This window comes from Chanos chanos, chromosome 2, assembly GCF_902362185.1.
Source record: "Chanos chanos chromosome 2, fChaCha1.1, whole genome shotgun sequence".
NCBI classification, from domain to species: domain Eukaryota; kingdom Metazoa; phylum Chordata; class Actinopteri; order Gonorynchiformes; family Chanidae; genus Chanos; species Chanos chanos.
Genome location: NC_044496.1, coordinates 5,166,130 through 5,182,464, shown reverse-complemented (window position 1 = coordinate 5,182,464; position 16,335 = coordinate 5,166,130). Strand labels below are relative to the sequence as shown.

Below are 16,335 nucleotides of genomic sequence, written 5' to 3'. Positions count from 1 at the left end.
AAAATAGAGAGAAGAAAAGGTCCTACCCTATGGTAATTTACACTTCTGAGATCGTATATTCAAACAGAATTTGAAATTTTTGGTCACAAATCAAGAATCATCACAGGCTCTGTAATAAACATTTGCCCCTTTCCCTCAATATTAACTCGCTCTTCAGGTCCCTCTATATTCTATGAGCTTATTCTGGGCAGTGAGACAGAATAAGATGATCAACTCAACAGGCGGGCAGTGACTGCCTCTGACAGCCAATGGGAAAAGATCATCAAATGACCTGTGAATTATTTAAGGACTCCTATGCCACTGAAAATGAAAAGAGAATCATCCCCTGTCTTTAAATGATGCATTTGGACAGGTAAACACTAAAACGTGGTATTCAGAAGGTAAAACTGCCCATGTTGTGGTAAATCAGAGAACCCCTGCTCAGCAGTGACGGGTCAAATGAACCTTGAAACTAGTGAAAATGGAACACACAGCATCTCTTATGTTTATCTGCAGTAACCAGCTGCCTGGTCAGATGACACAGTCGAACAGCAGAGCTTTGAACTCAAGAACCTGTTCCCTGAAGAAAAACTGTAACAGAGGCTTGGGGAAAATCCCAGAAGACACATAGTTGTCGCTCTGAAGCAGAGGAGCCCAGTGATCTCTGCCAGCCAAAATACTGCAGTGTTTGGGTCTCTAGTCTACGTTCTAACCTAGCCATTACCTAACTGCTTACTACTTATAGCACAATGCAGAGTGCTGAGATTGGTGAACTCATGGTCTGGGTGTTGTGTGAAACTGTGCCGTGTTAAGGTTGGGTTTTACTTTACCTTCCACAGATGCAGGTATAAGAGGTGTGGCGCATACCTCCACGCGAATAGCAGTAGTGCTGAAACAGACTGAAGAATACACATGCACGCGCAAACACACACACACACACACACAAACACACACATTTTAAATGCTTATTTTCAACTGTGCAGATTCATACAGTGTAAAATTTCCATCAAAAAATCCATTAGCCGTTTACGCTGGCTATCAAAGCCAACATAAATTTAACAGATCATAACAAGACGCAAGTACACCACTCAAACTGTCAGAGGCACTTAAACACTAGTGTTCTGCCAGGTATATTATTTGCAGCTAGTGAAAACAATGCTCATGTGTTTGAGTGTGATTCATGCCCAGTTCTCCCCTGAAGGGCTGTAATCCTGTGAAATCTGACAGGATTACACAGGCCACCTCCACTATAAAAAGAAACAGGGGGACCTCTAACAATGAGATGGATACAGTCCCTCAGCGGTTCCTCTCCCTGGTATTGAGTTTACTGTCTACATCTACAACAACACAAAGAAAGAATTCTTCTGCATATGCATCTGCAAAATCAGAAACATGTAGCAATGTGCAAAAAGTTTACTATACAGATCTACAAAACCACAATGGCAGAGTTACACAAAACAAACTAAGTATTCTAAACAGATGTGGCCCTAAGCTAAGAAAGAGACAAGGTTGGAAGGGGCGAAAGAGAGAGGAAAGATGCAATGAGCACTGCATCACTCCTCCCCAAAGCAAAGTCTGAGTGGTGACTTTCTCTGAAAAGTGCTGCAGTCAATTAGGCTGATGGGAGACTGGTGATGAGAGCTATCAGAGCTCAGATTATTTACTCTCCTCAGCGACCGAGCTCAAGCTTTAATTAAAACAAAACACGCTGCCAGCCAGCAACAGGAAATGGATTCCTCTGTGTAGGTACTTGCTGCTGAAACCTTTGGGTGAAGCTCTCTGATCCTATGAGCAAACGTTCCAGCTACACTGATCCAAAGAGAATGCAGCGGAAAAGAGATGAATCTGTTTTTCCTTTCAAGTACAGCCAGGGCACCTGCAGGCTTCTCTTTCATGGCGCACGCAAACCGAATGAAAGACCTCGACTCCGGACCCCACCACCACGCACACCCACAGACCGTACAGCTCACGTCTGCTCCCTGTGTCTCATCATTCCATCACACTCACAACTACCTGAGTGTCATACAAGTACACAACTCATCGAACTTCAAGTCCACTTGAGTCTACACACTGTGTCATATATATCAGTATTCAAAAAGAGGCTGATCATATTGATGATGGTCAACTGGATTAAGCCATCCTCTCCCTTACCTCTGACGTCAGATATGAGTACACAGACATGGAGAGAAGCAAGAAGAATTTTGCTTGTTCTAGGAACACCAAACATTATGATACTGCTGTTGATTCAGGCTACTTTTCCAGGCTCTTCCTCCCAAACCAATACTGACAAAAGACACATGATCAGCAGGGTTTTAAACTGTTTCCTCAGTCGGTCTGAGAATGAATGAAGTAGACACGTTAGTGTAAATGTCACTGTTTCAGTCAGAGCTTACCAGGTTATAAAATCAAGTCGCACAGAGAAAACTGAGAAATTGATATCTACAACGGCAAAGAGATCTTTCACAGTGGGGTTGACTAAAAATACAGTTAAAAGATTTAATGAGCAAAAAGAGAAGCAGTCGGTTTACAGTTCCCTCACTCATAAACGATTTCCTCCTGAGGGCAAGAGAAATCTTTCAAGTTTAAAGAGAATTTACAGTATTTAAGTGTGACTCCATGGCAAACAACAGGGTAACACAACATTGCAGTTCAAAGGCAGACTGGTCAGTGACATCAAAAATTCTGTAAAGAGAAAGTGTTTCAACTTTTCATGTCCCATCATTCTCTATTCATGTAATCAGAGGGAAAGAAATACATATCAAACACTGCTGCTCCTCTTGAGTTTGATAATGCGTTGCTATGCATTAACCTGAGTTTCTGAGTAAAACGATGAGACTCAGTTACTACAAATTACTGAGTCCTACAAGTTTTCTGGGTCAAAATATTGATTTACATTACACAAAGAAAACCACAAAGAAATCCTGCAGATAAATGTCCATGTGACAAACGATTTCTAATGCAAATGGAAAAAAAAAAGCTTTACTCCCCAGTACTGTGTGTATGTTCTGACAGAGCAAGACGACCTCTATCACTGTTCCCTACTGAAATACTGGTTATTTGACACAAATGGAGAAAGCCTCCCCATGATGATTTATACTGCCCTCCAGGTCATAATGGACATGGCCTGATTAGTATAAGAGAGAGGCTGCAGCAGGACGAGTCTGGAGCTGAACATGAAGCGTAAACTCAGATGGCAGGATTCCTAGCAGAGCCGGGACTTCTCAGAGGAGCAGGACGGTGGAATGTTTTCATCCCCAAGATGAACAGAGAAGACACCTCCCCATGGGAAGGCCCTGAGCACCAACTCTTATGGCGACATCAGAGGAAAAAAATGCCCAAAATTCTTTGCCCTGCTTCTCCGCTGATCCGAGGCCAGGAGACCAAATTTTACATAGGGCCAGAGAGGCCAGTCTCCCTCTTATTAATATCCTGTTGGGAGTCTCATGGAAGCCGAGATGGGCGCACAGCTCAAGTTGTTTGTAAAAGGCTAAGGGGACCTACGGAGCTGCATAAATAACTGTGTATCCTCTGCAAGAGAGCAGGTGCCCTGCTGCCTCATGACTGATGTCCCTGCCTACACTGTGAGTCTGTGAAATGTGGAGCTGGGCTGCAGTCCTAAAAAAGCATGCTGATGAAAGTGGACTTGTGAGACAAATCCATGTTCTGGACAGGCCTCCTGTTACAGGAGGTGGTTTATGTATGGAGGATGCTGCCCCTGAGCAAGCAGTAGAGCTGGTCCAGAGCAGCAGTCAGACTGCAGGGTTACACACCCCACCATGCTCAGCTTCATTCCTCTTCACCATCCATCAGCAACTGTTTTTATTTTGTTTAATAAAGAACTGAAGGCATTCTGAGGTGCACAATATTCTGTAAACACTGGCGCAGTCAGCTGTTTTCATCACTAAAGTTCTGTTCTCCCAGAACTGTTTCAGAATTTTTCTTTCCTTTTTTTTTTTTTTTTAAACGCCATGCATTTAACATGTAAATAAACAAAACAGAAAATAAATACACAGCTTCACGAATGCAGGCTCGTATTCCACATCAGTCTGTTAACAGCTGGGCTTTTGGACGTTTGTCTTAAAATGGTTATTGTGTTACAGTAAGTCAAACAAAAGATAGGATTATATGATCCAAATTCTCTGAGCTTGGTCCCACTGTGTGAAAATTTAGAACGCATTTGCAGTGCTTTCCCTCCTCTTTAATAAATACCATGTTGTCGCCTTAACGTGGTTAAAAATAAAACGAGGCAAGTATAAGAGATGGCATAGAAAACAAAAGAGTCAGGACAGTGTCTCTAGTCTGGGCAAAATGAAAGGCTGATTAGAGTCACATCAAGAGAAGGTTAAGAGACAAGTCCACGCATAACCTACCACAGCTGTTTATTACAGAAACGGATCTGATTTGACAAATAGTGCCACCATTTATATTTCATCTAGACCTATGCCTGTAAGCTTTTCTTTTCTTTTTTTCCAGTAAAAAAGCAAAAGAAAAAAAAAAAAAGGACTTTGGCTTAATCCACACGGCACACGGTTTAGCCCTCAAATCATTTCATTTATTATGCAACTGCATCGGTGCCAAGGCTGAACATAATTACAGCATCTCACAAGTTCAGAGAGGAAAGACATCTGTCAAACAAACAAGATCTTAACGATGACCTCGATTCTACTGAAGGATTTCTTTTAAAAAAAAAATCACAAATCAAGTCTACACTTTCAGTACAAAATGAGTGAATCATTCAGCTGTTTAAACAGAGGCTGTGCTAAGGTGAATGAAGCTGTATCACTTATTCACTGTGTAATTGGCCAATAGTGTCATTGTGCTTTATCTGTAGTGCCAACAGATGCTTCTGATCCTCTTAGTACTTGGCACCCAGTTGTGAGAAGGATTTCATCTTCACCTTGCTGTCCCCTACCCCTTTTGCTCCTTGGCGGTGTGTAGACAGACCCAGAAGTGTCCTCAGAACCATGCAACCCCGGAGCTTTCCACCTCTCTGGACACACAGCTCCTCTGGGCACCCCACGCCCATGACATGCTCCCTGGGCTCCCATCAAAACAGCCATGCTCTCTGGTTATCCCTATCTGGCTATGTCTCTCTCTCTCTAGCTACTCTCGCTCTGTTCCTTTATTTTCACTCCTCTCTCCTTCTCCTCAGAGAATGCCAACAGTAAGCACTCTAAGAGAGCACTGAAATTAGCAAGCCCAAGGTCAACTTCCCATCAACACTTCACAGGGCCTCTATTCATCTTAATGACCAACAATAATAAATTTTAAAGGCCACATGTATGTGACTTTTTTTGCTCAGGCAGACCACAATTAAGCTAAGTGAAAGATGGGGAGATTTTAATGAGAAGGGTTGGTCACACACAGGGGTGCATCCAGCAACCTGAGAGAAACATTTTCAACTCAGGTTTAAGGCAAAGGAATAAAACTGGATCAAGAGAATCGTTTACAGCCAGGGAAATTAGTGTAAGGACTGAAACAGGAGCCTCACTGAGGCGAAGAATGGCTCGGTGATGCACAGCACATCCTATTCACAGGTTTCACAGTAATATGAAGAGGAGGCCACAATGTGACATAGAGCAAACACCTTCTCAATAAATAATATTTAGAGGCATGAGGTATAAAAAGAAAAATCCTTAAAATAAATGAAACCTCATTCCATTAATTTTCAGCTGGTTCAGTAGCACTGGCACTTCAAGATGAGAACGAGTAGACAACATTTATTGAAAGCAAAATGCAATATGATTCACCTTATTCATTGTGTTTTTGCTGTTTCTAGAAGCATGGGGTGGATGTCACATATCATATAATAACAGTATTAACAGTACTAATACAGACTCCTGCATCTTAGCATTGGCTAATCCTTAAGTGGATGTGTGGAGATGTAGAATGTAAAAAAGGAGAGGGTGTTTTATTTACATGCAGAAAATTTAATACTGAGAACTTAATGACACCACTGACTCTCCCTGGGTTTCATACTAAATTTTTTTATCATCTCATATGGAATAAGAGTATGTATATCCAACCATTCTCCAATTACAGCCAGTGCTCAGACCAGTGAAGCACACAGCAGAGAAAAATTCAGCAATTCTTCAGATTAGCTCTATCAAAGCGACTTACACCTTCTGCTGTATCTTACAGGCCTGCTGGAAACTGCCTTCCTTATTCATCATTCCTTTAGATTGTAACACCCAATCTATGCCGCCCAGCACGCTGTGAATTCACTTAAAATGATCCCATGCGTTTCTTTTTCAACTTAAACAAAGGGATTGTTGCATAAAACATAATCAAAGAACTGTACAGTTCATTTCACTGAATAGGTCTGAGTGTATGCATTGCTTCAGCACACAGACTGTCCTGGTAAAGGGGGATTCCTGTCTTTAGGCAGAGAGAGAGAGAGTTTGCAGCCCACTCAATAGCTGAAATCAGAGTCTTCCCTGAGAGCATGTGGTGGGATACTAAACATGATGTTCTATAAAAACATGCGTTCTTATGAAGGCCGCATGACAAAGGTGTTCATGGGTTGTGATTGAAGACTCGCAGGGAGAGAAAATGCCCTACTGTCAGCAACACTCCTGTCACAGACACTGATGCTGTTGCCGCTCACAGATTAGCCTTTTACATGTCCTGAGCACCCCGCTTCCCCTCACTGGCAGGCCTATGTATTTTGTGTCCGGTCCCTACCAGGAAAATCAAAAGAAAGCCATGACTTGTTATCTCCTCGCAGAACCCCCCCTCCCCTCCCCTTTTGCTGTGAAGCCATATCAGTGGCTTTGAAGTCAAAGCCACTGGCAATGTCTCAAGCACTGCTGCCATCAAGCGCGCTCCTCTTCATTAAATCCTTGAGCTGCTTCTAATTACAGTCAGTATCAGGAGCTCCTCAGTCGCGAGCAAGGCGCAAGCTACAGAACGATGTTCATCACAAAAATGCCAAACGCCAAGGGAGAGGAGGTGAAGGGGACACTGGCCAGGACTCAAAATGAAAGCATAAATTAAGCCAACTCAATTTCACAACGCCATATATAACTCAAATAAAGAATGTGTTTTCAGTGTAACATGGAAAATGCTGTGTCGTAAAGCTCTCAAATGACAACAAACAGCCATGACAGCTAAATGCAGCAGAAAGGCAACAAGGCAACAAAGAATGAAGTCATTTGTCTGAGACAATAACGTCATGCTAACAGTTTTTTTTTTATCCTTTTTTTGGAAATAGACAGGAATTAATTTGGGTGAGTTTGTGGCACCTCAGCAATATGTTCTGGGATAGATTTCAGAGGAGTCTTTCATCCTGCTATTCTCAGCTCTCGTCACCTGCGATCAGTGCTCCTCTATTTATAACCTGTAACCATAACAACAGCTGTATTCCTTACCTAATCTGAGAATTCCCATTACTTCCATTTCATGAAAGCACTTGACAATATAGTCAAAAGCATCGTTTAAATGCTTTCTCATTCATTTAAGAACATGACTGTGATGATGAGGTTTATTGAGCGACAGAAAAAACTGAATGAGAGATGTTTGATGAGTGAAACTTCAGTTACAGGACTGTTGCAGGCAAAACGAAAAGACAATGAGAAAAGTAGCAGCAGAAAAGCGAGAAAGAGACAGAAAGAGAGATCATGTCAAGGCTTCTTCATATTTGCTCTACCTTTAACTGCTAGGACAAAAACCCCCTCCCAAAAAACAGTTTCTTCTAACGCATGACACCACTGACATCTTCCCAGACAAGTCCCCTCAGTTGAATTTTTAACCCCTAATGTAAAACCTCCGCTAAAGCCAGGAGAGCTCGCTCCTCCATAAAAAGGCAGCAGCTTCACATCTACAGCAGTTAAACGAGGCCAAAATGAATGAACTGTGACGGTTCAGCTTTAGCTCACGCTGTGGTGGAAAACAGAATCTGGCGTCAGGTAACACATGGACCAGACTTCCAGCAATACTTCCAGACTTCCAATGGAACGCTGTGATTCTCACTCCACCGAGCCAGGGCTAACGAGCGTTTAGGTGACAAGAGACTAAGCAAAGGTTTGACATTTCCCACACTTTACCAGACACAGATCCTTCGGTAGGAACTAATTGCTCCCACAGGGAGCAGTCCTCTAGTCGCACCCCTGAACCCAGCTCGAGAGCACGCTGGGTCCCTTTCACCCGCCCTAAGACCACATTCAAAACCAAACAGAAACTTGCAGCTGTAAATTCAGCCACTTCCCCTCTGATTCAGTGAAATAATCCTTTTCACTTGTTTCTGTGCCAAAAAAGGGATGAAAAACACAATTGTATTTATTTTGACTGGATGTAGGCTCAGTGAAAATACATACGGAATCTCACTACTCACTACTTCTCAAAAAATAATCCGGAATGCATTATGCAATTCACACTCCAGTCCAAGTCCAATCCATGCAAGGGCAAAAAAGAAATTATACGGTGCAGTCCACACTGTTGAGAGAGGAGAGGAGAAATATGCAAACCATTCTACTTTTATGTAGTAAAGGACATCGAAATTCCTTAAAATTCCTAAAAATTCCTTTAGACAGACATTTCATAAGGGTAATGAAGTCAAAACGGAAGAGAGACTGAGGACTGTACTGTTCTGTCCTTCTCTAGCCCCCCGGCCCCATGTATACATAGCATATATAAATACAACAGGAAAAAAATAATTTCCAAATAAATATTATGCACAACGTGTAGCAGAAGAAGAAAGAAAAAAAAAAAACTGAAAAAGAAGTCCACATCATTAAAAAGCAAATCATTTTTTTTCAAATAAATAGCCCACAACTGGGTCACTCACCATCTGTTGGGTACACCTGTGAATTCCTTATGAATCAGTTTGACACAATCCTTCACAAAATACGAATAAATCTCATCTTCATATTAGACAAGTAACACTGGATATTTCTTAGAAATTGATCAACCATCCACAAAACAAAAAAGGAACATAAATCGCTTGAGTTCAGGTAATACTTCTATTTCACACCACTGGTTTTATGTGAATTAAGTTAAGCAATTTCGTTTGTTGTACTGAAATCATCTGAGTACCTCAGTTGGTTTGTGGAAAAAGCTGCAAAGTTACAAGCTGTTCTCATTATGAATCCTTGCAAGATTCAGAAAAAAAAAAAAACAAAAAAAAACAAAAAAAAAACAAAAACAGGGCAGGTTGAATAAGGTCACCAACTTGTAACCACGGAACTTAAAAAAGCTCGATGATAAAAGACCCCACAAAAAGCTCCAGTCTATGTTTTCTGAAGAGTGAAAGACGACTCTTTTCACAATGCTATTAGTTAGGCTATTGAATAGGGATGCAACGGTACAGTGGGCCCAAGGTTCGGTATGTATCACGGTTTTTGGGCCATGGTAACGGTACAGTTTCTGTATCTTTATATTTAAGAAAAAAATAAAAACAAATCACCTTTTAAACAATGAACTCTTTATTCTGCATATAGACAACTAAAACTTTCCATTCAGAAAATAAAATTGTAATTGTCTACAGGAAAAAAGTCACAATATTACCAGAATAAAGTCATAATTGTACAAGAAAAAGTCATAATCTTACAAAAATAAAGTAATTTTAGGCTACATGTTATTTTAGAGGGGAAATATCAGAAGAGCAGCCTGCCGTCTGCGTTAAAATGAAGAATGTGGAGCATCTTGTAAAGTTACACTGTAGTATAGGTTTCACAAATAACGAGGCCTGAGACACACAGCAGTTGCCAGAAGCAGGCTGAGCCTGCCATTGACTGTCCGCTCGCACATTTTGTTGGTTGAAGCCCTCTGGCTTCATTCTCCTGGCAAAACAAAGCCACAGGGCTCTTCTATTTGGTGGTTTACTACTTGCTCTGAGTTAACTAACTCAGTTTTCACTAAAACCGCTTTCTGGAACACCCCCCAGAGGGCTGTACTATGAAGCAAGGAAACTGGTTTATCCCGGTAATTTCTGGTTAATTTAACTCAGAGTAAGTAGTAAACCTCTTAATAGAAGAGCTCTATGGCTTTGTTCCCCTCCTGGAATCGCAACCTTATCGTGGTGGAGGGGTTTGTGAGTCCCTGTGATCCTGGGAGCTGTGCTGCCTGGAGCATTAAGCTCCTGGTAGGGTCACCCAAGGCAGAGAGGTCCCAGGTGAGGGGCCAGACAAAAAGCGATTCAGAAGAGCCCTTATGATCAGCACACACGAAGATACAGGCACCTCGCCCGGAATAGGGAGACTGGGGCCACCTCCTGGAGCCAGGCCTGGGAGGGGAGCTCGTCGGCGAGCGCCTGGTGGCTGGACCTGCCACGGGGTCCGGCCGGGCTCAGCCCGAACGAGCAACGTGGGGCTGCCCTCTCGTGGGCCCACCACCTGCGAGGGGAGAAATAGGGGCCGGGTGCGATGCCACACGGGTGGCAGGATGGGGCGAGGGCCCCAGCGGACTGGACTTACGGTGCAGAAACTGGCTTTTGGTACGTGGAATGTCACCTCTCTGGGGGGGAAGGAGCCGGAACTTGTGCGGGAGGTTGAGCGATACCAACTAGATATAGTTGGGCTCACTTCTACGCACAGTCTTGGCTCTGGAACCAAACTCCTGGATGGGGGCTGGACTCTGTCCTTCTCTGGAGTTGCCTGGGGCGAGAGGCGGCGGGCAGGTGTGGGGTTACTTGTTAGCCCCCGACTGAGCGCCGCCGTGGTGGAGTTTGTCCCGGTGAACGAAAGGGTTGCCTCACTGCGCCTTCGGGTTGCAGGGGGGAAATCTCTGACTGTCGTGACGGCGTACGCGCCGAACGGCAGCTCAGAGTACCCAGCCTTCCTAGATACACTGGAAAGTGTCCTAGTGAAGACACCATCTGGGGACTCTGTAGTTCTACTGGGAGACTTCAATGCTCATGTTGGCAATGATGGAGAGACTTGGAGGGGAGTGATTGGGAGGAACGGCCTACCTGATCTGAACCCGAGTGGTGCTTTGTTATTGGACTTCTGTGCGAGTCATGGATTGTCCATAACGAACACCATGTTCGAGCATAAGGTAGCTCATAAGTGTACCTGGTACCAGAGCTCCTTAGGCCAACGGTCGATGATCGACTTTGTAGTTGTCTCATCAGACCTGCGGCCGTATGTGCTGGACACTCGGGTGAAGAGAGGGGCAGAGTTGTCAACTGATCACCACCTGGTGGTGAGTTGGATCAGATGGCGGGGGAGGCTGCCAGACAGACCTGGTAAACCCAAGCGCATAGTGAGGGTGAACTGGGAATGGCTGGCTGAGGACCCTGTACGGAAGATCTTCAACTCACACCTCCGGCGGAGCTTCTCCCTGATCCCGAGGGAGGCTGGGGACATGGAGTCTGAATGGACCCTGTTCAGAGCCTCCATTGTTGAAGCGGCAGCTTTGAGCTGTGGCCAGACGGTCGTTGGTGCCTGTCGTGGCGGCAACCCAAGGACCCGGTGGTGGACACCACCGGTGAGGGAAGCCGTCAGGCTGAAGAAGGAGGCCTTCCGGGCTTGGCTAGCACGGGGGACTCCGGAATTGGCTGAGAGGTACCGGCATGCCAAAAGGGCAGCAGCGACGGCTGTCATGGAAGCAAAAACTCGGGTATGGGAGGAGTTTGGGGAGGCCATGGAAAAGGACTTTCGGTTGGCCTCAAAGAGGTTCTGGCAAACCGTCAGGCGACTCAGGAAGGGCAGGCAGGGCCTCGTCCAGGCTGTTCTCAGCAGGGATGGGGAGGTCCTGACCTCAACTGAGGATGTGGTCGGACGGTGGAAGGAACATTTTGAGGAGCTCCTAAATCCGACTGACACGCCCTCCATAGAGGAGGCAGGGCCAGAAGATTCAGGAGGGTCGTCACCCATCTCTCTGGCAGAGGTCACTGAGGCAGTTAGAAAACTCCACAGTGGCAAGGCGCCAGGGGTGGATGAGATCCGCCCTGAAATGCTGAAGGCTTTGGATGTTGTTGGGCTGTCATGGCTGACACGCCTCTTCAACGTCGCGTGGGAGTCAGGGACAGTGCCTGTGGAGTGGCAGACGGGGGTGGTGGTCCCCATTTTTAAAAAAGGGGACCGGAGAGTGTGCTCCAACTATCGGGGTATCACACTACTCAGCCTCCCTGGGAAAGCCTACTCTAGGGTATTGGAAAGGAGACCGCGGCCGATTGTCGAACCTCGGATACAGGAGGAACAATGTGGATTCCGTCCTGGCCGTGGAACAACGGACCAGCTGTTCACCCTCGCACGGATACTGGAGGGATCATGGGAATTTGCCAATCCAGTCTACATGTGTTTTGTGGACCTGGAGAAGGCTTACGATCGTGTCCCCCGGGGTGTCCTGTGGGGGGTACTGCGGGAGTATGGGGTGCCAGGTTCGCTGCTGCGAGCCATTCGGTCCCTGTACAGCCGCAGTGAGAGCTGTGTCCGTATTCTCGGCACAAAGTCAAGCTCATTCCCAGTGAGTGTTGGACTAAGCCAGGGCTGTACCTTGTCTCCGATCTTGTTCTTAATTTTCATGGACAGGATCTCAAGGCGCAGTCGGGGTGAGGAGGGTGTCCAGTACGGTGGCCTCAGGATTGCGTCTCTGCTTTTTGCAGATGATGTAGTTCTGTTGGCCTCATCAAACTGTGACCTCCAGCACACATTGGGGCGGTTTGCAGCCGAGTGTGAAGCGGTCGGGATGAGGATCAGCACTTCCAAGTCGGAGGCCATGGTCCTATGCCGGAAAAAGGTGGCTTGCCCCCTCCGAGTTGGGACTGAGTTCCTGCCTCAGGTGGAGGAGTTCAAGTATCTTGGGGTCTTGTTCACGAGTGAGGGTAAAATGGAGCGGGAGATCGACAGGCGGATCGGGGCGGCGGCGGCAGTCATGCGGTCGTTGTACCGGACCGTCGTGGTGAAGAAGGAGCTGAGTCAGAAGGCAAGGCTCTCAATTTACCAGTCGATCTTTGTTCCAACCCTCACCTATGGTCACGAACTCTGGGTAGTGACCGAAAGAATGAGATCGCGGATACAAGCGGCGGAAATGAGCTTCCTCCGCAGGGTGGCTGGGCGCACCCTTAGGGATAGGGTGAGGAGCTCGGACACCCGGGAGGAGCTTGGAGTAGAGCCGCTGCTCCTCCGCATTGAAAGGAGTCAGTTGAGGTGGTTCGGGCATCTCGTCAGGATGCTTCCTGGGCGCCTCCCTATGGAGGTGTTCTGGGCGCGACCAACTGGGAGGAGACCCCGGGGAAGACCCAGGACACGTTGGGAGAAATATATATCTCGGCTGGCCTGGGAACGCCTTGGGATCCCCCAGGAGGAGCTGGTGGATGTAGCCGGGGAAAGGGATGTCTGGGCGACCCTCCTCAGCCTGCTGCCACCGCGACCCGGTCCCGGATAAGCGGGAGAAAATGGATGGATGGATGGATGGATATGGCTTTGTTTTGCTAGGCGAATGAAGCCATAGGGCTCTTCTATTAGTAGGTTTACTACTTACTCTGCGTTAACTTAAGCAGAAGTTAATTTTACCTCGCTTTGTAGTACAGGCCCCACATCTCACCTTCACACTATATCACTGCCTGCCACAACTAAATTTATGTCCGCTATCCGAAGACTTGAGTGACCTTCTGAGGAATACAGGAAGTAAACTCCACACCAAAGTTATTACAAGCAGAAAACATTTCAATTTGTTGAAGTAAATAAAAGAACAAAAAATAACGTTATTAACCGGTTACCATTATTTCAAATGTTTCTGATCCAGAACATTAAAAAATATAAAGTCTCTGGCTTCGTTTTTGTTCCTAGTGAAATATCGTCTGTTTCTGGTATTCGTTTTCGTTCCATGAACTGGTTCAAAGCCTTAAACACGCTTAAACACCAAACAAGCTGGAGCACACATTCAGGGGTACAAGAAGTACGTTATTCAAAACAGATATTTACCTAGAGGAAAGAATTATTCACAACCATGCCTCTTATCACAATAAAATAATTACACCTCAAGAAATATTAGCCATTGAGTGCCTCTTTTATGCTCACCGACTGCAGCCAAATTCAATTACATAATAAGCCAGCGGAAACAGATCAAACTGCAGATGATAAAACAGCTCGCGCTTAAGCTATTTTTCCAATGTAATGATTCTTTTCACATTACACCATTTACAACGCATACGTCAAAACACAAAATAAGGTGCTCATACACCTGCTTATGTGCTGGATATTGCAAAACAAATAAAGGTAACTCTTTGCACAGTATGGCTAAAATGTTTAGGGAGAGAGTGTATGGGAGTGTAGACTCCCTGTAACGTTACGCTGAAAATCCAGCATTAGATGACCTTCAGTGACCTTGCTTGCAGCCTTCCTGCCCTGCAATGCCAATTTCAGACACACTGTCTCTCTATGACTGGCCACAACCCTCACCTGGCCTGCCACATCCTTTCTTGTTACTGATTACCACACGACCATTAGTAAACCGCTGCATCAGAGTCCAGCACAGCAAGACACACAAGCAAGCTTAAAGCACCGCGAGCAAGGGCCTTCTCTTGGATACAAAAAAAAAAAAAAAGAACAAAAAGGGAAAAAAAAAACAACGCAGGCCTCAGGGACTACTGCTGCCAAAGAAAAGCAACGAAACGAAAGGACAGAAACAGGAGAGAGGAAAAAAAAAAGAAACAAAACAAGATGAATGAACATTCTTTCATACCATGGAAAGAGTGGAAACTGGAAGTAGCGGCATGACCAGCGGATGTGCAAAATCCAGCACTTACAAAAAAGACCACAATACTCCCATCACACCAATGCCAATGGGATTTTAACTAGACCACAGAGGGAATCTGAACAACAGGGCAAGTTCCAGGACAGGGAAGTCACCCCCTTACAGGTCTACTGCTCTGGCCTCATCTTATAACTCACCCCCTTCTGTTTTTCTAAAAGGACACAAGAATTCAAGGGCAATTTTTTTATCTTCAACCTCTTAAAAAAAAGCAAAAGGAGAAACTCCTCAAAAGAAGAGGAAGGCCTTATCTAGGCTTTGTTTCAGAAACAGAAACAGAAACAGAGCACAGGCGGCTCAGAAACGGCGAGTCACATGTGTGGTGTGTAGTCTTATCAACGTCTTGTGTAGTCAGGGGGTGACCTGACAACAGATAAGGGGAACACTACACCGCCTCTGAATGTGTGAAGTCCAGCGATGGTTGGTCTGCAAGAAATGGACTACAGCGTGGACATGTGTGTATGGTCTTCTGTGGTATATTGAGACTGTCTCACTCTGTAACTCTAACCAAACAAAAGGAAAACGGTGCTTACCTCTCCATTTCATATTCTTTCTGTCCAGGTCTTACACGTCTCATTATCTGTAGAGAAATGAGAAACAGATTGTCATTATTCAGTGACTGATCCACTGCAATCCATGATTCGGCCTCTTAAATCTGACTCACTCCTCTAAATGCACGCGCCCCCTCCATTTTTGTCAAAGGCTGATGAACACAATTTGTGTGTGTGTGTGTGTGTGTGTAAAGAGAGTAATTTGCAAATGACTACCACTTGCCTCCAAATTATATACCATTTTATCCATTTGATAAATTAAAGTGAGATGCTGAATGTTTGACTGAAGTAGGTACTAAACAGGAGAGAGAAGAGAGAAGAGAGAAGTGGAAGAAAATTCCAAGACAGGGAGATTGGGAACAGAAAGCTTAAAACAGCAGAGTAAAAATGAGAAAAATTCTCTTACAGCTCACTGACAGATTCACCCGAGACCTGGCTTCCTGAACCTACGTTCCCTCTTTTTTCCCCCAAATTAATTCAAATCAAATACAGAGCAAATTTATTCAGTATGAAGTACCAGTCTTGCCTTCATCATTTTAAAACCATCTCAAGGCAAACAGGGTTTTTGGGGGTTTTTTTGGCATGGTTTTCCTGCATCTGGTATACAATCATTGCCCGTCCTCTCCCACAATGTCAATAAGCCCTAAACAAACCCAAGCCTAGCAATGGATCTGCACAACTTGACCAAATCCTGAGGACAGCTTTGGTTATAGGTCTGATCCAAGCCTCCCGTTCTTCTACTCTGACAATTATATGCAAAGCTGAGGGCATCTCTAACTCCTTGCTCTAAAGGTGCAATACAGTCTGCCTGCATTATTACGATTGCTATCACGGTACGACAGGTCTCATATTTGCAAGTTATTCTCATGAATGATATGTTCACTGAGGCCTGAGTATAACTAGCTAAATGGACCAGATAGTAAACTACAGTCTGCTGATCTTCCTGAAGAAGTTAAAAATACGAAAATTCAGAACATTCTGATACTTAATAAAATGTAACTGAAAATCAGATGAAATTATTTGTATGCGATCTTATTGTCAAGGAGGTGACATTTAAACAACAAAACAGCACAGCTAACATTTCATGATGAGATTCAGCAGCTGCTGAGGT

General features: G+C 44.8%; 1 protein-coding gene across 1 annotated transcript in view; it reads right to left on the bottom strand.

The window, feature by feature from the left end:
- LOC115805238 (xaa-Pro dipeptidase-like) overlaps positions 1 to 16,335 on the bottom strand; it is a 38,909-nt gene that overhangs the window by 3,096 nt on the left and 19,478 nt on the right. Inside the window, exons 9-10 of the mRNA XM_030765768.1 lie at positions 15,207 to 15,253; positions 810 to 878 (exon numbers count right to left, since the gene is read on the bottom strand). Of these exons, the coding sequence (XP_030621628.1) occupies positions 810 to 878; positions 15,207 to 15,253 (116 nt within the window). The remainder of the gene's footprint in view (positions 1 to 809; positions 879 to 15,206; positions 15,254 to 16,335) is intronic.